The sequence below is a fragment of the Amphiura filiformis genome, chromosome 17 (assembly GCF_039555335.1).
Source record: "Amphiura filiformis chromosome 17, Afil_fr2py, whole genome shotgun sequence".
In the NCBI taxonomy this organism is placed as follows: domain Eukaryota; kingdom Metazoa; phylum Echinodermata; class Ophiuroidea; order Amphilepidida; family Amphiuridae; genus Amphiura; species Amphiura filiformis.
In genome coordinates, this window is record NC_092644.1 from 11535490 (window position 1) to 11561993 (window position 26504).

The following is a 26504-nucleotide window of genomic DNA, read 5'->3' on the forward strand; positions in this document are numbered from 1 at the left end:
CCATCAACATACTATTTGCTTTTGTACACGCTGGACCCAGTACCGGTAGGCCTACTGCAAACACAGACAATTAACACTCAAAAGTCAATCAATACTATACACATACAACACCCCCACTGTACCGCCGGGAGTTGAAGCGATCGATCGTGCATCATCAATCAACAGCAGCACATTACCCGCGGTTTAAAAAGGGGGCGAAAAAGTGAAAGGGGCATGCACGGGTCCGAAATTGAAAGGGTGCGAACCGTCCTGTTTTCCCTTTCGGAGCTGCGAAATCCAAAAAGGGGGGGTCTTTCCGGGGGAGCATACCCGTATGGTCATTTGTGTTATGTGCCTCCCCGGGATACGGCCGGGCGGTTTCACAAGTTGCCGGCTCTATCGTGCCACTCGCCGCCTGGGGGAAGTTTGCCAATTATTTGCGCCCTCATTTGATCAAAGCTTGTTGCCATGGGAACCAACTAATGGCCGCTGTCTTGGATGAGTCTGTTCAAAATTTACGATACGAAAAACGCAGTTTTGCATCGATTGCAGTCCTATATATACATATAGAAGCAAACAAAAGATGGGATGAAGATATTTTGGTGACGAAATATGTTGAATATGAGTATGTTTTGATCTCTTTTTCATGTTTTGTTGAGAAAATCTCGGCGTAAACACTGACTATGATATGATGAGCCTGTTGAATTCGGCAGACATGCAGACATCCCAATCCCATTATCATGATTATCCCATGTCTTGTTTAGGATTTATGTTTTGTTTTGTAGGCCAATGCTTAGTTAATTATAAATTATATCATGCTATTATTAACATTGTTGTCACATAACAGCAGTTGGCGAGGTGGCGTGGCCTAGTGGTCTAAAGCGCTGGACCATATAATATATTCTGTCGGTCGGACATCCGGGCTATCTCTAGTCTCGGGCCCAAACTGCATGTGGCTCACGGTTTGTTGTGAACAACGGCTGTGAAGGAGGCTACATAGCGATGTTGCTGGAGTGACCCTCAATTTCGGAGAAAACGACACTCGACCATTGAATTTAATTTTAAGTCTGTCAGTATATAAACGGTAAATCAAGTAAGTTTCTTCCACTCTGAAGAATTAGAAACGGTTGTTTGATTCCACTGACTATTTGCGATCGAAATTTACATAACACCAATGACAGAAATCATCAACAAAAATCAAATGTTTTCACTCGACCGTGAGTCGCATCATCAACCGGAAGTGACGTGGCACGGACCGACAGAATTATAGGTAACCCAGGCAAACCTTAGTTAACACATTTGCTAGTCAGCCAAATTCGCCGACAATGTCAATGCATATTTACATAGAAATTTAAAACAACTGATCGAAGAAGGAAAGGTACATAAATATGTTTTCTATACTTCACTTGACCCAAATATATGATTTTTATAGTGATAAGTCACCCGCACATGGAATTTTAGAGGGATTTGGATAGCAGTTCCATTAAAAAAAAGGCTGCTATCATAATGAGACTAAGATCTAGAAACACCCCCGAAATGCCGTTTGGGGAATTTTGCTAGCTGAAACTTTTTGATGAAAGTCAATCTTTGAGGGTGCATGCCACTAAATCCGCGTGTGAAGCGGTTTCCGGTAAAAGTTTATCACGACTATAGTCCCAACTTTGCATAAAAAATGTGCAAAATCGGTACAATATTAACAATTTTAGTGTTGCAAATCGTGTTTTGCTAGAACTTGTGAATGTGATCTCTACTAATTTGAACAGAAAAGCGAAAATTTGAGTGATGTTTACGATGATGGGCGCATGAACACACGAGGTCAAAGCGCGGTTAGCAGTCGGACGTAAACACGGGAAAATCGGGTCTTTTATATAGCGCTATTTTTCTCAAAAAGTAGACCTAAAATATGGTGTCATTTTCAGATATGTTATGCAGAATTTTGTTCTGATTAAGATGATATCAAATATATATTTCAAAGTAAGGCGTAACTTCGACTTATAGCCTAAAAGCGTGACCCTTATTTTGCACGTAAAGTCTATGGAAAGCTATTTTGTGGCATGTACCCTTTAAGGAGCAATTCCATGCGTTTTCAGCAGCGTCTTTATCTATTTAAAATGCCGCGAAGAAAAGAGGAGGACATCAACAAGCTGCGTTCATGGACGCCGCCAGGTTTTTCGCTGTATGTGCGTTTGCCGCTGAATAGGCCTGCTTTTATTTCAATTTAATAAAAGTATTAGTTCCGATTTTGGTAGAAGTTTGAAACCTTTTGATATGAATAAAGAAGAGTTTCAAAATATTGAAAACATTTTTATTGGTGTTTAAATTACAAAGAAGTTTTTCAATTTCATTGTTATTTTTAACCAATTTTTTGTCATTTAAACTCAAGTTTTGGCCTTCAATTTTAATAAAATTACATAAAATATTAGATTTAAGATATTTAAGTTTCTAGTTTGCTTTATTTATACCACTGTCCAGTATTTTAAATTGTTATAACATTCAAAGTTTAATTTATATTAATATTTAATTTCAAATAGCCATTCATTACATTTGCTTTTTGGACCGTGAAGCAGGTTAAAAGTGGCGCTGAAGGGGGGTAGGCCTACTTGATTGACATTTCTTGTCTTATTAAATATTCTGCAGGTACTGAGAATGTTTTAATTTTGAAGTTATGCACTTGTAAAAGATGTTTAAAGAACGTTTACTCTTAACATCAATTAATATCTTCATGAAAATAGCAAATCAGCAACCATTGTGCATTCATGTGCATCAAAATGACGAAAAATGGCAATTGTCGGCTATCATGCTTGTGCTTGAAATCGACATCCTGTCTAAAGTATGAAAGAAAATAACCCAAAATTTCTTACAATTAATTCAAAATGTAGTGAAAAAGATAACAAAATCATTTTCAAGGCCTAAGAACGATGTTTTAGCCTCTTCAAGGGTGCATGCCACTAAATCCAGCGTGTGAAGCGGTTTCCGGTAAAAGTTTATCACGACTATAGTCCCAACTTTGCATAAAAATGTGCAAAATCGGTACAATATTAACAATTTTAGTGTTGCAAATCGTGTTTTGCTAGAACTTGTGAATGTGATCTCTACTAATTTGAACAGAAAAGCGAAAATTTGAGTGATGTTTACGATGATGAGCGCATGAACACACGAGGTCAAAACGCGGTTAGCAGTCGGACGTAAACACGGGAAAATCGGGTCTTTTTATATAGCGCTATTTTTCTCAAAAAGTAGACCTAAAATATGGTGTCATTTTCAGATATGTTATGCAGAATTTTGTTCTGATTAAGATGATATCAAATATATATTTCAAAGTAAGGCGTAACTTCGACTTATAGCCTAAAAGCGTGACCCTTATTTTGCACGTAAAGTCTATGGAAAGCTATTTTGTGGCATGTACCCTTTAACAAGATGTAACTTTGCTACGGAAAGTGCTATGAAAAAATGGTTTTCAGTTTTGGCTTTGTTTACTCAAGGGCTTTAATTTGATATATGAAATGATGCAGTTTGATGACAAATTTGAATTCACCTAGCATACCTACATATTATAGGTAACCCAGGCAAACCTTAGTTAACACATTTGCTAGTCAGTCAAATTCGCCGATAATGTCAATGCAAATTTACATAGAAATTTAAAACAACTGTTAGAAGAAGGAAACCTACATAAATATGTTTTCTATACTTCACTTGACCCAAATATATGATTTTTTAGGATAGCAGTTCCATTAAAAAAAGCTGCTATCATAATGAGACTAAGATCTAGAAACACCAACGAATTGCCGTTTTGGGGAATTTTGCTAGCTGAAACTTTTTGATGAAAGTCAATCTTTGACAAGATGTAACTTTGCTACGGAAAGTGCTATGAAAAAATGGTTTTCAGTTTTGGCTTTGTTTACTCAAGGGCTTTAATTTGATATATAAAATGATGCAGTTTGATGGCACATTTGAATTCACCTAGCATACCTACATGTATATTACTTAGGGAGAGTTGAGCGAGGGGTCCGTGGTTCGAAACCCCATCCTGCCCGATCCTTGTTGCTCACTCTAAATAGTTCCAATATGTCGGAAATATCATAATCATAAGCTCTTTCAGTCTAGTAGAATATAATTGTGATATTTCTCCTCGTTCCCATCCACAGTGGCACAGTGTAGAATGTGCAGGTGTACACGGTGGGTGCCCGGCGTCTCGTGGTTCGAATGTTCACGTAAAATGGCGGTTCCGTGTGTCAGACGAGTCAAACCTGAGCACGTGCAGGCCTTATCGAAAAGAGTAGGGGGATCATCCCCGGGCTTGTTACCTGCACCCTCCTTAGGTCCCAGGGCAGTAGTAGTTGTGAATACAGTGATTGTAGTAGATTAGTTGTGTTAATGTATTGTGAAATGGTGATATATTATAGATAGATGTTAAAAAGTACACTGCTTACTCAGTGGTGCGCCTGAAAATAGGCGGGATTTCCCAAATACAATACAATACAATACAGTGGCTAGCTCTCTGACTCTGTCTGTCACGCATGCGCACCTCACTCACTATAGCTTATAGCCTATAGGTATGCCAGGTGAATTCAAATTTGCCATCAAACTGCATCATTTTATAGATCAAATTAAAGCCCTTGAGTAAAGAAAGAAAAAACTGAAAACCTTTTTTTCATAGCACTTTCCATAGCAAGTTACATCTTGTCAAAGATTGACTTTCATCAAAAAGATTCTGCTGGCAAAATTCCCCAAAAGCGGCATTTCGGGGTGTTTCTAGATCTTAAATTAGTCTCATTATGATAGCAGCTTTTTTTAATGGAACTGCTATCAAAATCCCTCCAAAATTCCATGTGCGATTGTCTCATCACCATAAAAAATCATATATTTGGTAGGTATGCACCCCATCCATAAAAGAAAGACTTTACCTCACCTTAGTAAGACCACACCTTGACTACGCAACAGCCGCCTGGGACCCATACACAAGCAAAAACATCAACAGCATCGAAAAGAATTCAAAAGCGTGCAGCGAGATTTGTCACCAACACATATGGCAGGGATACAAGCGTTACAGCCTTGATGAAAAACTTGAACTGGGTGCCGCTTCAGACTAGGAGGAAATGCCATCGTCTGACCAGTCTTTACAAAATGATCAACGGCCATCTAGACATCAAATATCAAGACTTCATCCAACCCAAGCCACTTAGATCTCGCCGCGGACACACTCCAATTCCAACAACAACACACCAGCACTGACGCATTCGCCAACTCCTTCTTCATACGTACCACCCCAGAATGGAATCAACTTTTACCAGACACGGTCAACCAAGCAACACCAGCCTCCTTCAAGTCATCCTTAATCACGGACCCCACAATTTAACTGACCACTCTCTCCCTCCAGTTAAAACTCTCTTCTGAGTATTTTGGAGGATCACCAACCAAGTACCAAGTATCCCAGGCAAACCTTAGTAGTTAACACATTTGCTAGTCAGCCAAATTCGCCGAAAATGTCAATGCATATTTACATAGAAAATTAAAACAACTGGCCGAAGAAGGAAACCTACAAAAATATGTTTTCTATACTTCACTTGACCCAAATATATGATTTTTTATGGTGATAAGACAATCGCACATGGAATTTTAGAGGATTTTGATAGCAGTTCCATTAAAAAAGCTGCTATCATAATGAGACTAAGATCTAGAAACACCCGAAATGCCGTTTTGGGGAATTTTGCTAACTGAATCTTTTTGATGAAAGTCAATCTTTGACAAGATGTAACTTTTTACGGAAAGTGCTATGAAAAAATGTTTTCAGTTTTGACTTTGTTTACTAAAGGGCTTTAATTTGATATATAAAATCATGATGCAGTTAGCATCAACTCTGTCAACTTGTCTTGGACTTGGTTGCAGGGGTACTGTTAACCCCGTGAACCATTTTTGCATTTTTCTCAAAAAATAATAACACACTGGTAACAAAAGTTATGTACGGTATATTATTATTGGGGCAAGGAATCCAATTACTACACTGAAATTTAATTGACTCAAGACAAGCGGTTCAGTAGATATGATAGGATACGAGGTACATCCTAGTGGTACCTCATTTCTTATCATAAATAACGAACCGCTTGTCTTGTGTCACTGAAATTCCAGTGTAGAAACTGGATTCATTGCCCCTATAATATACATAACTTTTGTTACCAGTGTGTTATTAGTTTTGAGAAAAATCTAAATTACCACAGGGTGTAGTACCCCTTAATGCTACCCTGCTTGGTTGATACACAGTCATGACAGTCACAGCGTCATCATCCTATAATATCTAGAAAAATTAAATTTGTGTACATCGTGGAACATTCAACTACGCTTGTTACTCCGCGACTAATCATGCTACCGTAATACACAAGCGTACAACGCTACTCTACGGCTACGCGTCCATATTGCGAGGTTATCTGCGTACAACAGCTTACTACGCAGAGCCACGCAAAGAGTATGTACACAAATTAAGGAATTTTTCTATAGGTATGAAAGGTGAATTCAAATTTGCCATAAAACCACATCATTTTATATCAAATTACAGCCCTTGCCTTGAGTAAAGAAAGCAAATACTGAAAACCGTTTTTGTCGTAGCACTTTCCGTAGCAAAGTTACATCTTGTCAAAGATTGGCTTTTTCATCTGGTGCTTCACAAGGCTTTACATGGTCACCTGTCCATCCCAGCTAACGAAATACTGCGTCCAACTACACGTCCGTCCCGTTATACCAACGACCGTACATTCCAGAGAATTCAGACCAGGAAAGATTGTTATTTAATAAATACTCATTCTTCCCACGTACAGTGGTTGATTGGAACAACTTGCCATGCGACATCATCTCTACGGAGAAACCAACATCTTTCAAGACCAAGTTACATAAGCACCTAAGAGAATAACAATTTTTTTATGCGCACTCACATTCCTGTCCGGATTACTTCACCAGTTGCTGAGCAACGAAAGGAGTGTTGGGCAGTATCAGAATCAGAATCATGTTCATCAAAAAGATTCAGCTAACAAAACAGCATTTTGGTGGTGTTTCTAGATCTTAGACTTAGTCTCATGATGATAGCAGCTTTTCTATGTGGAACTGCTATCAAAATCCCTCTAAAATTCCATCTGCGATACGGGATTAGGCCTACTAAATATCGTAAGGGTACGGGAGGAAGGAAGGAATCAAAAATAATAAAGAGAGAAAGAAAGAAGAAAAAGAAAGAAAGAGTGAGCAAGCTAAAAAGGAAATACGGGGTATATCTGGGTTATGGTTTAGGGACTTAGGGTAGGCCTATTTAGTATAGTATTTAGGTAATAGCTAGACATATGGAGCTAGACATATACAGGTGCAATCCTACCAGGTATTTTAATTCGAAACAAGTTTTTGGAAAAAAAATTGGCAAAAATCATGGGAAAATAAAAGCCTGTTGCATTCTGCACCTCGAAGATGAATTTATAGCAATAGATAAAATGTCATCATAGAGCAGGCTTCCTCAAATAGATTTGTTGAAGCGCCACATAAAATAAAAAGAATACTGCAAAGCGCCACTCAACTTGGCTGCGAAGTCGCCGGGGGAGTCAGAGGGAGGTGTCCCCCTTTGAAGCTATCAATTTTTTGCAATTTGAGGTGCAAATGACGCCATTTGGTGCAACATTTTGTACTATTTTAGCCTGTCTTTACAAGGATATAACATGGGAATCGCATTGTTTAATGTTGAAATATAGAATATTGGAGATATTCCTGCAAAGTTTGATCAAAGTGTTTGATTTTTGATTTTTTTAATATATATATATTTTTAATCTAAACGGCATCGCGCGCCACTCGGGAAGCCACGGCGGCGCCACATGTATGCCAAGGCCACTATTTCATGGACCCCTGTCATAGAGCCTAGAGGTATTAGTAATTGTATCCAAAAGTTGTAGAAGCATTAGAAATGAAGTAAAACAGTCAATTTAAAGAAAGAAATTAACTTTGTTTATCAAAAATGGTAAAAAAATTAAAAAGTTGATTTAAATCATTGATTTACAAACAAAAATCAAGTGATTTAAATTGGCGTGATTTAAATCAAACAACCCTGGAACTCATTGAACGGAGCATGGGAGGTTTGTCTTAGAAAATAAGCTTCTTTTTTAAAAACACTTTGGGTTTTCTTTTCAGGATATAAATGTAGATGATGAGTGCATCAATTGCAGCTGGTGTGATGGATTCAGTGCACTATGATGAGACCTCGTGTGGACCACTATGTCAACATCCACTGTGTTGGGCCTCTAATAGACGTGTGGATAGAGGCTTACCAAGAGTTGTGCCGTCACTATCAACTCATGATGACGACGATGAAGGTATTGTTGTAAACAAAATCCAAATGCAACTATTCCTGCAGTCCTTGATACTATTACTAGGTCACACATTGGGCTATTTCATTTCAAATCCAGACACCCCTATGGAAGACATGACCTTAATCTCCCACCCCCGAATGAAATCTACACCTGGATAAGAGATTAAGGGCACACTCACAGACCACAAAATAGCTTTCCATAGACGTGAAGTCACGTTATAGGCCATAAGTCGAGTTACCTGGAACTATGAAATATGAAGAGCTTATTTCCAAACCGTGTTAAGTCCATATGTTTCTCATTTACTTGTGTGATACAATCACATTTGACATGTTTAACATTACATTAGCAACAATAATTTTTTCTTATTTGGCAGACAAAGGCCTCACACAGTAAATATTGTTACCAAGGGTGATTTTAAGTGGGCGACGGGCACCGTTTGGCCCCCAGAAACCATGCAAGTGCGCTCGTGACAAGGCAAAATAATATTGACGAGCGACACCCATTTTCTCCTGAGTGGCGCTCGTACGTCTCCAACACTCCACGACTCTTAAATTTAACATAAAACAAATTAGAAATAACTTAAAGTAGCTTAACAAGTTTTGTTGACGAAAACATCGTTTTAAAATCATGAACTACGCACGCACGTAGAAAGATCAGTGTATTCAGTGCCCAGGTCAGTCTGCATAAATTATCGTAATTTAGTTATCGGCAGTTTTCCGAACGTGCACGAGTTGGACTCGGGAAAAGATTTCATTCATGGCGTTACCCCCGAAGATTTTCGGTAAACTATCAACTATTTCCGGTGGGGATGACGTCATGAACATGAACCCATTAAATATTAAAATGGCCGTCACATACAGAAAAAACTATGGAAATTGATTGAGTTTTCGCCAAGTTTTTGCACCTTTTTCTGACCACGTTTCGGACCAAAACTGACATGGAAATGAGAAAATTTATCATAGCGACTGGTGATGGAAATCACAGCGAAAATGCACTTTAACGTTTTATTTGAGCAATTTTGGTGAGGTGCAGCAACAACTTTACTTCCTGACTTGTCAATGAGCCTCACAACTCCACGTAGTAATATAAATTATAGGGCGTATTTTATTTTTTTAATAACATACTGCTTTTATTTTAGATCCCCAAACTTGAAATAATAATTTTAAAAAATTGGCCCCTGGTTCATCCAAAGTGGCCCCTGGTTCACTCAAATCTTGGTGAACCAGGGGCCATTTTTTTTGCCAAAGTGGCCCCTGGTTCAAGCTCTCTTATTTTCACCCTTGATTGTTAGAGGGGGGCGTGGCCTAGCGCTTAAGGCGCCGGACTGTGAATCCAAGGGTCAAGGGTTCGAATCCCAGGTTCGCCTGAGCTCGGCTGGCTCTTTGTGTCCTTGAGCAAGGCACTTCACTTAGCTTAGTGCTTCGGAGGGCTCTTTAAGCTGTCGGTCCGATGTACATGCATATTTTCTCACATTAATGTAGTGTGCACGTTAAAGAACGTCACAGGCTATTCGAAAAGAGCAGGGGATCATCCCGGTACTGTTGACTGTACTTCAAAAATACACTCATCTACTCCAGGTTCCAGAGCAAAAATAAGTACAGCTTGTCTGTACACAGTGCGATAATACTCATACATATGAAGGAGGCACTTATAAGGAGGAAGAAGAAGAAGATCCATCCACTGTTTGCTTTGTAAGGGTGCATCCAACTGAAATTATAATACCTAGGCTATAGCATAACAACCCATTGCAATTTCGCACAGGTAAATCAGAAACATGTGTTTGTGGACATAACACGGTTTGGAAATAAGCTCTTCGTTATATATATTTCATATCATCTTAATCAGAACAGAAATCTGCAGAACATATCTGAAAAGGACTTCAGATTTTCTGTCTACTTTTTGAGAAAATTAACGCGATATAAAAAAGCCAGGTTTTCCAGTGTTTTACATCCGACTACTAACCGTGTTTTGACCTTGTGTATTCATGCGTACATAATCCTTAACATCACTCAAATGTTTGTGTTTTCTTTTCATATTTGTAGAGATCACATTCAAAAGTTCTAGTAAAACATGATTTTACTAAAATTGGTAATATTGTACCAATTTTACACAATGTTTATGCAAAGTTCGGACTATAATAGTATAGGCGTGATCAACTTTTTCCGGAATCCGCTTCATATGCGGATTTAGTGGTATGAACCCTCAGGGGTGTATGGATTTCAACTGGAATAGCCAATTTAGCAACATCACTCTCTTCTCAGAAATTAAGGGGGTACTAGACCCATTGCATTTTTTTTTGTGCGTTTTTTTGCATTTTGTGAAGAAATGAGAATAAAATGGACAAAGTGGTATGCAAAATGAAGGGGCAATTCTTCTCGTTTTTTTGGTGGCATCGGTATCAATGTACCACTTTTTGGCTTCTACCTTAAAAAGCATGTAAGCTACATTGATACCGATGCCACCAATAGAACAAGAAGAGTTGCCCTTTCATTTTGCATACCACTTTGTCCAATTTTTTTTCTCATTTCTTCACAAAATGCAAAAAAATGCAATGGGTGTAGTACCCACTTAAGTCAACAGATGGAGTGATGTACTTTGTAACTGGTGTTTGAAACTTTAGCCTTTTAGCTAGGAAACCAATTAAAGTTAACAGCCCAACTGTTAACCTGCTCAACATTTATCTATCACATGAACCTGTGAATGTACCCTGTCTAAAGTTGTAAACTTATGATACCAGCTATAGACATGACATGTAATTTTCAACATCACATTGCCTGTGTTCTCTGTGTTTCAGTGTGCATCTCAACAAATTGTCAGTAATTTTTATATTATAAAAAATGATAGTAAAACTAATTGTAATTTCTCCTTTGTAGCTACTTTACCAACAATGAAAGTGTTCAACCTCCTAGATGAGTATGGAGAGAGCAACAAAGATAGGTATCCGTCTAAAAACAAAGGCAAGGATGCCAAGATGCCATCACATATACGCAGTGCATCAGCTCCTAATATTATGGCAGCTTACCATAGGTAGGTACATTGGCATTAGGTTTACCTGCCTGAACAGTATTAATCATAACTTGATTCCCTCCTGGATTTAATCAATGAGGTGACCATTTCAATAGGTGGTCATTATAGCTAGAGTCTGTGTATGACACAGATGGGTCAGTGAGTTACAAAAAATGACCTTGTGTGGTATTCAGTTCTCAGATGTGAGATTTGCCTGAGGCAAGAGTTATTACTGTCGATTTGGTTGAAAAAGGAGGTGAGACATGATCAATTCTGATTAGGCAGTGAAACCTAATGGGACTATTCCAATTGAAATCCATACACCCCATGGAAGACATAACCTTACTCTCCCACACAAGGGGTGTACATTTCAAATGGAGTAATCCATTCAGGTAATCCCATTTGAAATTCACACTCCCTATGTGGAAGATTAGGCCAATGCAAAGCGATTATTAATTCGGATTGGAGGTTTGAAAAAAGGAAGAGGTTAATGCTATTTCATTATTCATTTTTCTGTATGCATTCTCAAAATTTAAGTACCCACCATTACCAAGGAATATGTTGCAATGGGTACAATTCTGGTTTACCCTGCGCACCCTGTGTTTTCAATACAGTTCTGGTTTACCCTGCGAGGCATATTGTTTCCTTCCGTCCGTCCGTCCGGATGCTGTATGTCAGACATATCTTCCATAATAGGTGTATAGAATACCCCAATACAAACCTATAAGATAAATTATAGCCCGCCATATAAACCATTTATTAATTCCGTGTTCTCCTTACTTGCAAACTTTTAAGATCCAATTTATTCATCATTTGTTTGAATAAGATATTTTCTGACAGAAGAAAAATTATTGCAAATGTCATTTTTTCCAACTTGTGCTGTGATAGTTTTTGGCCCAAGAATGACCAGATTTTAAAATCCAAGTTTAAATGGTTATTATTTTGTCTTAAAGGAGCTGTCACAGACCCAAGATATTAGTTTAGGGTAGGGTTTGGAGTGAGGAGTAACAAATCATGCTAAGGATTAGGTGTATGATGAATTCTAGAAATTCCAGACCTGAAGTAAAATTAACTTAAAACAATATCTACACAGCAGAAAATTTATTTTCTTAATTGTGTTTAAAACACAAAAATAGGTTTCAGATGATGCTTAGAAAATCTTTTGTTTGAAATAAAAGCACAAACACAAATTGTGTAGGTATGCTAATTCACATTTGTGTCTCCTACAGGTCACATGCTGCTCCCTTCACTCCATTCACATCTCCACTTGGTATCAAAGGAGGTAGTGTGCGATCAACACGGTCAGCTAAGAACACAACTAGAAGCCGGTCAAGAACAACTCCCAAGATATCTAGAGTAGAAGTCAAAGAGATGCTGGGGGATCTACCTCCTCCTAGTGCCGAGTCTTCATCCTTTTATATCTGGTGTCCATCAAAGAAGATGTACAAGAAAGGGATGCAGGGCAAGGAAGAAGTGCCTCAGAGGTGAGGGGACTACAGCAAATGAAAAGATATACAGTACATTATATAATTAATGATGAAGAAAATTGGCCTAGACAAAAGTAGATGTTTGTTTTGGGTAAAAAACATTGTCTACTTGTCTACAAAGCCTCTCCAGGAAGGTCAGTCAGGTTATCTTTTCAACAATATGCATAATATGCTTAATAAAAAAATCCAAGTAGGTGTGAATTTGGATATAACACTATACCACTTCAAACAGCTTTCAAATGATTTAGAAATGTGAAGGAACTGTTAAAAAACCTTTTGTATTATACAGGATGTTAAAATTCAGACTGATGTGCATTGGCGACATTATGCGCTAGTATAAAATAGCAATTTTTCTTTGTTTTATTATACCTAATCTGTTCTGGTCAAAATTAAAGATGGACATATCTGATGGTGAAAACTAACATTTTGTGAAAAGAAATGCAAATCTATTTTCATGGAAATGTTACAACATGACTTTAACCATAGATATCCATCACTATTTCACACTGAAGTGCATTATATTGAATAAAAGATGATTTGTTTCTGCTTTTATTTTCAGTGCATCCAAAGAGCCTGTGAAGATCCAACCCAAGGATGTTACAGATGAGATGGTACCCAATGTGGTAGAGAAAAAGAGACAAACAAAACAACAGGTAATCAAGTGATGCGGTCGGCTATGGCTTCTATAATTAGGCTATTCCAGTTGAAATTCATTCTCTTATTTATTGCACTTACCCATATCTCATGTATGTCAAAGGGGACACCCTTGCAAAATCCCTATTGGTTTGAACAGGTCCTTGCAGTTCTAGTCAATTTTCTCTGCATAGAAAATACCAATTTGCCTTTTCTTCTGTAATTTTCAGGAGTTTATTCCCTTGATAAGAAACCAAACTTTTGGAATTCTTTCGCCAAGAGGTGTTTATTTTTATGACATGCTTTGTTTTGGCATTAGCAGTCAAGTTAGCTCAATCGATAAGGCGTTTGACTATGGTGTGAGAGGTTGCGGGTTCGAACCCTGGTGGTGCCTAGTACGAAAAAAAAAAAAAAATTGATTTAGCTTGAAATTCCCTGGACAAGGAACTTACTGCTAATTTGTCTCGTTGTAACCCGTACAAAACTCGGGGAGCTGATCCTGGTTGCGAAGGTTATTTGTGGAATGTCTAGGGTGTGCGCTCTTGAAGCAGCAAAGTCCCTGAATTGTTGTTTAATGGCTTATGGAATGATGTGGGCCGTAGTGGTCAGCGACAACCTGTAAAGTGTGCTGAGGCTTGTGGATCAAGGTCTAGGCGTTGTGCCTGTGCGTAGCGCACTATAAATCACTGCGCTTTTTTTTTTTTTTTTTTTTTTTTTTTTTTTTTTGTTGTGATTTCTCCCATTGAAACCACCAATGCGATGCAGCAATCTATCGCAAGTGATGTCATGCCAACTGACCGAATACCACCCTCTATGAAGACATGACCATAAAATCTCCCATACGGGAGTGTGCATCTCAAATGGGATGCAGGATTTCAAATGGGGTTACCTGAATGGGTGAGTCCATTTGAAATCTACATGTCAAACCCCTGTGTGGGAGATCATGTAATTAGAGAATAAAGGTATTGTTTTTAGCCGCTGGAGTGTATCTATCGTCTCATGATAACATGGGCGACATCATTATTTTATATGCCAAAAATAATGATGTTGCATGTTATATGAGACGATAGATGCACAATAGCGGCTAAAAACAATACCTTTCAATTCAAATAAAATATATTAATCATAAGTATACCAAATTTTAATCAAATTAAATCCTACATTTTACAAGGAATTACCTGGGCTTAGAATCTATCAATCCTGTTATTGCTGCTCCTGTTGGTTCAACTAGAGCATATGAGTATCGCGTCGACATGCACACGCTAAAGTGTGTGATATCGTACGTGTAAGAACCAATAAGATCGCAAGAACATTCTCAAATGTTTAAAAATCTTACATCTTTTACAGTCTATGCTTCCATAGAGGGTGTGTGGATTTTCATATGGAATAGGTATTGTTCAGGAAGAAATACTCAAGAGATTGGTTGTTACAATACTATGTACAAAAAGCCGGCTGAGAGAAAGACACTGGTGGGAATGCTCTGTCACACAGACATTATATTTCATTCATACACTCTTAGATAAGTGAGAACCAATCAGAGCAAACTTTTGAAAAATGCAAATCATGCAGTGATTGTGTAAATATGCACGGGCGCATACTATTCGCAGTGCTTTCAAACGCTTTCCTTTTTTAGCGGGTTGATGCATTTATATTTGCTTGTATTTTCCAATACTTTAGTGACAACTTTGTTATATAAATAGCAAAAATAAGGGATAAATATCGTTAATAAAGGCCTCCATGTAGTTGAAATTGATGTTCTTGACACAGACTTAACTCACTGGTAGCAATTAGCGAGACAATGTTATTACTCTTTATATGTTTTTTCTTGTGATTTGCCTTGTAGAAGAACAAGCGTACTGTCCATGACACTCCAACTGGTGGCAGACCGTACACTCATCCAACAAGATCACCGCCTCCTGTAGCCAGGAGAACCTTACCACAGGATATTGATGATGGGTAGGTATTCACACACACACAAGGTTTTGTCAAATAAATGCTCTCTGTTTGCTCCATCCTTGCCATTGTGTCAGCCACCTTTTTGTTTACATAATTTTAGCAGTTGCTAAAATAGTGGGGAGAAATAAGAGTGCCATTTTTTCCAATCATTGTTTTGACCCAAGTTTCACCAATGTTATTTTATTTTCTTGTAATCCAAAGCGTCTCAACCTGTCAGTAAAAACCCCATATGGGATTCCACGCTTTTAATGCACAATAAAAGGCAAAACACACATGGATTTACTATACACGAATCCGACTTGACGCATTCCTACACCTCACTGGCGGCCATAGCTGGGAGCCTTTCATCCATTTTATGCGACGCCAGTATCACAGGCGTTCACAGCGTTTACCACTCCCATGACGCAATGCAAGTGCTACGCACTCAGATGCGCTCACGATCCAAACGAACTAAGCTAGTTTGGCACGGATGGCCCCCAGCTATGGCCGACTTAATCCTGACCATCACTTGGTCGTCGGATTCGTCTATACTATGGAAACACATGTGTTTGTATGCGCTCTGCGTAAGTGTACTTGCGTAGATTTGACACTAAACACCAGCGAAATATGCACCTATGTCACTTGAGATAACCAAATTCTACTGATTGAATATCCAGGCACGCCCTCTTTGCACAAACCTCAGGGTCCGCTCATAGCAATAACATCTGCAAATTCTGTACGGCCAGATTGCACACAGTATTTTGGTGCTACTTGTCCCCTTTGTGTGATATCATCCCAAGTAATAGGGGTTGTATTGGGATATTCCAGTTCTCCAGAAATCCAAACACCCCCAATAGATGACCTTAATCTTTCACACAGGGAGTGTGCATTTCAAATGGGGTACCTGAATGGGTGACTCCATTTGCAATCTACACCCCCTGTGTGGGAGATTAAGATCATATCTTCCTCAGGGGATATATGTATTTCTAATGGAACATCCCATTGCAAGTAAAGGTTGAGACCCTCTGCTGTAATCATTATGTTTGATATCACTTTGTATTCTTTCATAGTTTCATTTTCAATTATTTTTTGCATGCTTTTTGTTTTGTTCATTTTCATTTGCTTTGCAGGATTCTTCAGCTTCTTAGTCTTCCAAGAGATGTATTACTAGAAGTTCTTGATCATATCAAGAAAAGGTATTCAAAATATTCAGACTACTTATATATAAGAAATGAATAGTTTGGGTAACAACATTTAAAGCAGTTCAGTCAAAAAAGACTTGATGTGGATCACATGTATGTTATTAAATGATAGCACATGACGTTTTGAGCATGGAAATGGAAGAAGTTAGTTTACATCTGTTTTTGAATATCTGGTATATGCGGGGAACTTCTAAAATGTGTTGATTCATCACATTTCATAGCAAATCCATTTTGTTTTCTGGTCGTGTGTTGTCAATGTAAATTTACATCAGTTTGGTTGTAATCTCCTTATGTGCCTCAGTGGCTTGTCATTCTTCATAATATTTGTGTCGAGTTGCATTTGATTTGTCATGACTTCAACAAACCTCTCTCTGTGACTGCACACCATATGCAATTACAAACAATGAGAGCCAAGTCATTACTTTTGTCTGCGACACCAGGGTAAATGGGATTTGTAAATGATGTCCTTAATATGTATATAACTGAAGTTTGCAATTGATGCCTTTCACAGCGACCTTCTAGATAAAAGCAAAGTACAATTGCTGATAAGCCGACTTATGCCGCTCATCCATTTTGCACCTGACTCACCTCAATCCCCAAGAGAATCCACAAACACTCCACTCCTAGTCAGCGGCATATTACAAAACCACAAAGTAACACTGCATAACATGGAGCAGAAACTATATGATAAGCATGAGTTCCCTCAGACACAGGGAAGTGCCCTGTTCCTAGATGATGCTGTAGTATCTCAGATGGCGTCATCTGTTGTGTTTGATGAGATGCAGGAACAGATTGAAGAGCAGGAGAATATTCCTGAGTCCAGGAGGGAAGAAATGGAGCTACCTATGAGGTCTGCTGGAAGGATGGCCAAGGCAAAGCCTTTAGCACCAATTAGAGGTATATGTGCTGTATTTTTAAAATATTTCAATACTTTATGGAGAAAATATGCTCCAGGACACAAACCAAGTCCTATTGAAACTAGCTTTCTATCCATTGTTTTTCACTATCCTCCGCCCATTTCAGACAAATGCAATAAACCAACCGGAATGGTATAACAATTGAAATGGCAACCATGCTGGAGGACAGTTCTAAGATAACTTAAGATGACAGAGGGACAGGTCTCTAGATCGATTCCACAACCATTCGTACCTATCACACGTTTTATTGTATTATCAATATCATGCGAAATTTCCTGTGGTACCTTATGGAGGACAGACTTTTATTTAAATGAGGATGACTGTGTCATGAGTGACGTCGTATTGCACACTCTATTCTTTGTGTGTTGTTTGGGTGAGGTTCTTTCCTGTATGGCAAGCCTCAAAATTATTTTTTATGTCTAGACCGGAGGTATTATGTGTCCTGGTTGTCCGTCATTTTGTCTGTCCATCCGTCCGATTTTGTGAGTGCGATTTTTCGGAACTGGTAAGTCGATGTGATATAGTGATGTGATTTGCACTGTCTTAGCTAGCCACCCGTCTGCCCCTCATTTTAGACAGGGAGTTTGCTCTTGGGATTAGCAAAATGACTTTGACAGATGTTACATTGTAATTGTAGGTGTTAAGAAAGGCTATTTTTAGTAGAACAGATTTGCAAAACAAGACCATAGCAACATATATATATTATATTTCTTTTGAACCTTTTGAACTCTTTGAACCCCCAATGGGCTCCGGGAGTCTGGTAAATGATTTAAAAGTCAAATTAGGACAGGCAATAGTATTCAAATGACGGGCAAACCTCAATTTCTAGCTAAGACCCTAAATTGATCTGGTCTTGCAGGTTGTGGTTCTGTTTGATTCCAAATTGTACATAACATTGTATGCATTTCTAATCACAGGTACTCAACGTGAACCAGAACCGGTGTACAGGTTAGCCTCAGTGTCAGCCAAAACCTTGCCACCACTCAAACCAGGTGTGACACCTGTCAAACCATTTAATTACACCAACAATGCATCAACACTGGATCTTACATTGGGTAAGTGTCTACAACACTGAGATTGAGACTTACATACATATGTCAGAGATTCTTTAACTTAACATTTACAGTTGAAAATGTTTATTAGTTTGTTTTCATAAAGATGTTATTGTGCTTTTTTGTCATCTTAATACTAATAACGGCGTGTCCGTCCGTCCCTCTGTCCGCGTGCTATCGCGTGAGCGTCCGCGCGGTTCACGTTCACGCGGTGCACTATCGCGTGCTCGCGGTGCGCTATCGCGGAGTATCAAAGGGAGTGTGCACGGAGTACAGTGCGAGCATCGGAAAAGCATTACAGTTTTTGCGTTCACGTTACTCGCGATTGATTTCATTACTTATAGTAACAGGGCAGGGCATGGAAGAGGCGAATGATGCCGGGGTTTCCAGATTATGGGTAGGCCTACCGAACTACCCAAGTAAGTATCACACCTATAAAACAAACAGAGTTGAGTCAAGTTGGGTCTTGATCATTGAGAGACGCGTTTCATAGTAGTTTTAAAAGTCAGGGCAGGTATATGGGTAACGGGTTTGGGTAATTAGAAATAGGCCTATCACGAGAAGTGCCCGGCCCGAGAACCGCGAAATCTAGTTAATAATATTTTTAATGGACAAATGTTATATTTAATTTTGTTTGTTCTTCGATATGAAAAGTTAACAAACACATTTGGAGAATACCTGTAGCACTTATTATCCAATTCAAATTTCACAAGCATTTCACTCATGTGGAGTCGAGTCGATTCAAAATGGCAGTCGTGTATGTTGCATTAAATGTATTTGACTTATTTCTTCAGAACAGTGGTGTAGCATCACAGGGGATTGGGAGCATGTGCCCCCTCCTCGATTTGAAAATTTAGAAAGATCCATAAGAAAATTGCCGAAAAATGGCTTGCACCCCCCATCAGGCCTGGTGCCCCCCCCAAATATGATTGATGCCCCCACCCCCATAGGATGGCTCTGGCTATGCCACTGCTTCAGAATATCACAGATGAACCACAAGTTTCCTCTCTCCATGAAGAATTATAGGATTTGAACTGTTAACTTGAACATTGAAAAGAAAAAGATATTCTTGGAAAACTTACAATCAAAATCTAGAGATTTAAAAAAATTAACAAAATAACTGACATTTGTTGTTGTTTTATTATTATTTCAGTACCTTTACCACCACCAAAGGCTGTCACGCCAGAGAGAATTGCAACCCAGACGCCCTTCTCAGCCATAGCATCAACATTACATGTGACTATACCATCTGTGCCTTCACCAGACAGGACCGTTTGCACCACACCTGTTGTGCCATATGCAAATAGTCCTGTACCACTGTTAGCCAAAACCAAATCTGCTAGATCTTCGCCGTCACCATTACCTAGTGAAGACTTTGTAAGTGATATTAATGATGGAAATTCTAGTTATGAAAGAAATGATGATTTTAGCAGCCCCTATACTGATTCTGCTTTCAATTTGATCTTATTAGCGGTAGGTACCTACTTGGCAATAACATGAGTGAAGACTTGTTGACTGGACAGTATATGAATATTGCCTGTAGACCTTTTCAAATCAACGTCAGATGGTTCTGAAAACCATGCAAGCGCACCAAGTGTGTGTACGCAAGTATTCCTACACTCCTGTAAATCTCATAACCGCTTGCCATCAGGGACACATTACGTACAGTGCAACTTCTGCAAGTGCTACGCTCAATACGTGTGATCATCTTGTTTTTGAAAACTGCCCTTTGAAAAGGTCTATTGTATTGATCTTTTTGTCAAGTACTTACATTGATATCAAAATTGAAATGGTAGACTCCATCCAAATCCAAACCCTAATTCTAATCTCAACACCAAAATCTCTTAATCCTGTGTAATATAATAAGCCTCTTACACCCCTAATCCTAGCCATAAATCCTAACCCTAATCTCTAATATCAATTTTTAATCATTTGCCATAAAATACATACATACATACATACATACAATATTTCTATAGCGCTTTTTCGCAGTTCAAAGCGCTTCACATAAAAGAAAAACAAATGAAATTACAACAATTTAAAAAGGTGGGTTTTAAGATACCTTTTAAAGATCTGCAGTGACGGGCCTCTCTGATGGAAGTAGGCAGTGCATTCCAGTGGCGAGGACCATACACTGAGAACCCACGGTCACCTGCAGATCTTTTGGTCTTGGGAATAGCAAGTCTGGTAACGTCCTTGGATGAGCGAAGATTACGTTTGCTGGAATGGGTGTTGTACATTGAAATTAGCTCAGACAAGTAGGTAGGGGCACTGTTATTAATACACTGATACATGAGAACAAGGATACAATGTGTATTGTATCAAGAATTTCAAAAAAATCAAAATTATTTGATATCAGAAGGACATTCTTTGTAGTCAGAATGCAATTCGATATGTCTAATGTGCTCTCATGTTCCACAAAAATACTGTCCAAACGTTCATACCCTACCCCTTAAAGGATAGGCCTAGTCACATGTGTGGTTAGTTTCACACAGTCATTCACCTACGTTAATAAGGGGTATCATTTGGTGTACTTCATTTCATGTAACATGTTACTGTCAGTTGGTATATCATGGATACTTCAGAGTATAATACTTCTCAGGTACTTGAGTACTAAAGAGGGTTACTTTTAGCGATTTCGATAGATATTTATGAAATGTTAGCATTGCATTATACCAGAATCTGTTTGATAGTACATTTCATCTCATTTCATTTATTCATTGCTTACTCTGCTACCTGCATGTATCAACCATACAGCCTGAGCTGCATTGGTATGATGCTGATGCTATTCATGAGGTATGTATTCATCATCTGTGTGTTACCTGACTGGCTACTCTACATTCTTTATCCAGTGTTGCCATCAAACTACTATACCCTATCTGGTGTTGTTGTAACCTTTGGTGTCCCCTCTCTGTAAATTTGGATGATTTTTGGTGTTGATATATACACAATCTGAAGCCACCTAATTTGATAGAGAAATCAAGTCAAAACAAACAACAAGCACTCACAACAACATGTGATGGAATAGGCATTAATTGGTGTGAATGATTGCAATAACCATACAATATCATAAAAGCACTTCAGAGATACAAAATTGTAAAATGGCCAGTAAAGCACTAAACAGCTGATTGGGTGGCTAAATGATGGCAACGCTGACAACACTGCACTCTTTTTATCTGTTTTGATTTATGGTCACTTTCTTTACCTATCTTATCTCTTATAGCTGAATTTATACTCAACCACAGAAAAGTGACACACATACTCTTTATGTTCTGCTGCCTTCAGGATCGTAGAGCCGATTGATCAATACCCATGGCTGTTGCGAAAGTGATTTCTGCTTTTACTAGTTGGACAATTCTCAACTCTCAAGCAGCATTATTTAGGCATTGACCTATTAAGGTGTACTTGCCAGATATTTTATCTTGCCACTCATCAACTGATATTTTAAATGTCGTAATCAAAGTGACAAGAAAACTGCCATCTGCAAGTGCAACAACTTCAAGCCAAATCACTCAAAAGTGCTATAAATGCTTTTTTTAATTGCTTTTGAAAAGTGAATGCCCATATAGCTTTTCAAAAGTGATGCATCGGTAGTACAAATGGACGCAGTATAAATTCAGCTTTACACTTGATTGAACCATGATTACTTCATTTACCAGCTGCTTTATCCTCCTAAACCTAAATCTGAATTTTTTCCAATTTAAATTGATTGTATAATTTTGCGTGTGTGCTTAATATTGTGAAGTTATATTGATACATTTTATAAACAACAGAAAGGTTGTAATCTATACAATTCAATTCAGCTTGTTTGGTTCAATCAATTTGTGAATGTGTATGAAGAATGATGTTACTAAACCTCTCTATCCTTACACCTGTATCATACTAGTAGTTGCAGTGATCAAGAGAGAAAGCACTGGTGATCAAATGCTGCTATTGATTGCGCAATTCAGTTGTTGTTAGTGGAGATCAACTGGCAATAATTTGACGCTAGTCACGACTTCTGATCTATATATCAACTAATCAATTTACCATGCTCGTTGCAACTACTTATTATTATACAATCTCTACCTTGCATACACATACAAATGATATAAAGAACATCCAGTTAACCCTGTGCTGCTACAGTTTGTCCACTCTGAAGTACAAAGTGACAACTCATGCGTATACAGCGCGTAAACAGTGCGCAATTCTGCATCTTTGCTGCAGGTATGAGTGCCTTCAAAGTCAGCACAATGTGTGCGTTCGGGTCGGTACTTTGTACTTCAGAGTAGACTGACTGTATGTTGTCCTGTTATTCCTTTCCAGCGACGCCATCACCTGTACGCTATGTCACCTTCTATGTCTACAAAAGTACCTAAAACACCCCTTGGTACCCCAGCTACAGCATTACGTCAACACCTGTATACAAGAGAAAGCTTGCCCTCAAAGGTAATCAAAAATCGTTCCTTGTACATGTATGTGTGCATATTTTGTTCATTTATGCCGTAATTGTTTGACAAAATATAATTATGTGCTGGTTTGTTTGAAAAGACAACAGCTAGGCCACTCCCAACAGATCAAATCCCAAATCAATTTGCCCTACATTAGATTAGAGAAGCAAAATTTGATAGCTAGAAAAGCAATCAGACACACACTTAGTTGATGATGATTTTAGCACTTAAACAAACCAACGGTTCAAAAACTACAAAGTGCAGAGTAGAGCAACGAAAAAGTGAGAAACCACACTTTCTTCTTCACAATAAATTAAACAATGTGTGTGAAAAATCTTGGTATCAATCTGTAGCGATTACTGGGTGGAAGGAAATTAAGGTTAAAAAGGAGAGGTGACAAATAGATGCAGTAATTTCTGTGTCTATGAGAGTTTGTAGTTTTTACTCTATATATAATAGCTCATAATACAGGTAGTACTACCTTTATATGAATCATCAACACAATATTTTGATCATACTTTTCAATACCTTTTCAACAGGTTCTGTCAGATCATGTTGAGCAATCTGTGGAGACCAGCAGCAGTCCTACACCTCATCCTCCAATGAGAACAGGAACAGAACCATCAGAGCCTCCTCTTGGTACTATACGTGAAACAGCTGCTAGTACTTACCCACCAGATGATTCCATCACTGCAGGCTTCAATAGCAGGTCTGATTATGCTACTACACCTTCAAAACAACTTCTGTCATCTATGTCACCATATGGCTTTGCTAGCCTTGCTGGCCAAAACTCTGAGAAAGACCCTGTGCCTATCACACCGGCACCAACATCAGCCACTGAGGATTCATGGCCGAATATAGATGAACGTGATTTCATGCATTCTCCAGATAGAGGTCAGGATCCTATATTGACTGGTCAACAACCTGAGCATCCTGCCCCAGTTGCACCACCACCATCCCCAGAGCCTCGGGATCCAAATGCTGACTTTGAGTTCCAGATGCCAGATGGCAATAAAAGTGCTCCATTATCGCTTACTCCTCTGGCTGAAGAAGAGGAGGAGTTAGATGAGGAAGATGATGGCGTGAAACCACAGGAGGTACTACCAGGTGATTACACAGAGAAAGGTGATGGGACTGGGGTGGTGAAACCTGCAAGTGAGGAGGAAGATGCAAGGAATAATGAAACATCAGGTGTAATTATTGAAGGGAATGGACGTGAAGCAAATGAAGATGATAAGCAAGATGGCATAACCAAAGATCCTGAACAAGAGGGTGCTGGGACTAGTTCTGATGCAAACCAAATTCAAAGTGTTGCTGCAGGGGCAGTCAAAAGTGACACTTTGCATGATGAGGCAGCACAAAATGATGATGATGTCACATCAAAGAAAGAGGCAGCACAAAGTGATATTGTCACATCAAAGAAAGAGGCAGCACAAAGTGATGATGTCACATCACAGAAAGAGACAGCACAAAGTGATGATGTAATATCAAAGACAGAGACAGCACAAAGTGATGATGTAACATCAAAAGAGACAGCACAAAGTGATGATGTTGCATCAAAGAAAGCGTCATTGCAAAGCAATGTCACATCAAAGGAAGAGATATCACACATTGATGAAGTTGCTTCAAACAGTGATACAGCACAGAGTAACAATATTGCAGTAAAGAAAGACGCAACAAAAAGTGACAATGTCATTGACTCCAAAAATGCTAACTCTTCAAGTAATAATGAAACAAATGCTGATAATCCACATAGCAACTTAATAAATGATACCACACACGTGTCTCCTCTAATCGAGGGTGTTATAGACACTGATGATACAATTGATCAAAATATAACCAACAGTGAGGATGTTCAAGATATCCCTATTTCACATGATAGGATTCAAGTTCCTGAAATTGATCATGTTGATGGTATTTCAGTTGCTAATATTGTTGAAGATAGCAGCAAATTAATTGATGAAGTACAAACTTGATATGGACTGATATTGGAAGAAAATGATAAAAGGGTGTTGAATATGGCATAGAATTTGTGTGTCCAAACTATTTGATTAGTTAATCAATCAGCTGTATAATTACAACCAAGTAGAAGGCCTGAAGTTGTTTTTTGTGATGTTCACATGAAGTGTTGAATGGTAAAACATGTCAGTTAAGAGGAAAAAAATGTGTCTTTCCACAAAACCTTCCAGTTAATGATCAGATTCTTGTTTGAAAATTTTCAAACCCTAATCTGTACTAATTTGAAATAGAGGTTAATAACTGCGCATCAGTTATTTGAGGGCATTGTGAAAAATCTAAACATTTTGCCTTTGGAACTGAGGGATATTCCGAGATTTTTCACAATGCCCGACATATTACCGATACAAAGTTATTAACCTCATTCATAACCGTCACTTTCATCTCTTCACTTTACCAAATAACACACAATTTTCCTCAAAAAATAAACAATTTTTATGTTTTGCCTTTCCAAAAATCGATCAGGCTAAAACAGGACGACCAATAACAAAAGTGCGAATCACAATTTGTGCAAATATGGTAGCGCGCAATCCAAATACGGCTGCCAGCGCTCTCGCAATTTGTTCAACGCACAACATGGCGCACGGGAAGGTTACTAATAAATACGCTGACAGTGCTGAGGTCACTGTTAAATATTAGTGAAAGCGTTCACACCCCTATGGAAGACTTTAATCTTCCACACAAGGGGTGTAGTTTTAAAATGGAGTCACCAATTCAGGTAACCCCATTTAAAATTCACACTGCCTATGTGGAAGAATAAGGATCTATGGATGGATGTCTTCCATAGGGGATTTCAACTGGAATAGCCCAATATACAGAGTGTGGACAAGAGACGTCCGATTTAATGTGCTATCAGATGGATCCACTTGAAGAGTAAAGGATTTGTTGTTGGTATTTCGTGTGGGTCTAATTGTGGTTTGCATGGGCAGTCTTTAAAAAAATGGTTGGAAACACATTGTATATGGGCATTATAGACATGTGTAATCAGTAGCGTAGCCAGCGGGGGGGCAGGGGGCCCTGACAAAAAATGAAAGAAAAAGTGCCCTCTGACAAAAAAAATGAAAGAGAAAATCAGGAGGGCAAAGGAAAAGAAAAGGGCAAGGAGCCCTTTTCTAGCAAAATTCAGGGCCAAAATAGTGTAAAATACAAAATTTTCCGCGCTACGGGCGCACATTGTAACAATAGAGCCCTTTTTTATCCGGATAATGAGCAAAAATAGTGTAAAATACCATTTTTTTCCCGCTACGCGCGCACATCATCCCAATAAGGCCCTTTTCGGGAAGCTCAAAGACATACAGTCTCTATGTATTGTATGGTGCAACTGCAAGTTTTTTCGTCTGTGCCCCCAAAATTTTATTTTGCCCCCCCCGACCAAGAAAGCTGGCTACGCCCCTGTGTGTAATACACATTGTGCCAATGTTAACTAAAAAGTCATTCTCTGGGTTTGTTGCATGGATCTTGTCAATCGGTATAAAGGGAATTGATGATACATATATTAATGAAACATGTATTTC

At 38.6% G+C, this 26504-nt stretch overlaps 1 protein-coding gene across 2 annotated transcripts; it reads left to right on the top strand.

Moving 5' to 3' along the window:
• The first annotated feature begins 454 nt into the window (after positions 1 to 454).
• Positions 455 to 25495, top strand: LOC140136934 (uncharacterized). 2 transcript variants are annotated; one of them, XM_072158585.1, is made up of 13 exons: positions 455 to 604; positions 8134 to 8315; positions 11186 to 11339; positions 12548 to 12802; positions 13365 to 13458; positions 15282 to 15394; positions 16504 to 16569; positions 17087 to 17472; positions 18410 to 18547; positions 19698 to 19921; positions 21302 to 21340; positions 22850 to 22972; positions 23514 to 25495. In XM_072158585.1, exons 2-13 carry the CDS (start codon positions 8147 to 8149, stop codon positions 24948 to 24950), a joined length of 3198 nt encoding a protein of 1065 aa, XP_072014686.1. In that variant the 5' UTR covers positions 455 to 604; positions 8134 to 8146; the 3' UTR covers positions 24951 to 25495. The 2 variants fall into 2 exon arrangements, with proteins under 2 accessions (XP_072014686.1, XP_072014687.1); XM_072158586.1 differs by lacking the exon at positions 21302 to 21340.
• The last annotated feature ends 1009 nt before the right edge of the window (positions 25496 to 26504 follow it).

Excerpts from the sequence above, each read along its gene's own strand:
- LOC140136934 (XM_072158585.1), top strand. The coding sequence starts at position 8,147 with ATGATGAGTGCATCAATTGCAGCTGGTGTGATGGATTCAGTGCACTAT. Across the intron at positions 18,548-19,697 it reads AACACTGGATCTTACATTGG|TACCTTTACCACCACCAAAG; the intron begins GTAAGTGTCTAC and ends TTATTATTTCAG. Across the intron at positions 22,973-23,513 it reads GAGAAAGCTTGCCCTCAAAG|GTTCTGTCAGATCATGTTGA; the intron begins GTAATCAAAAAT and ends CCTTTTCAACAG.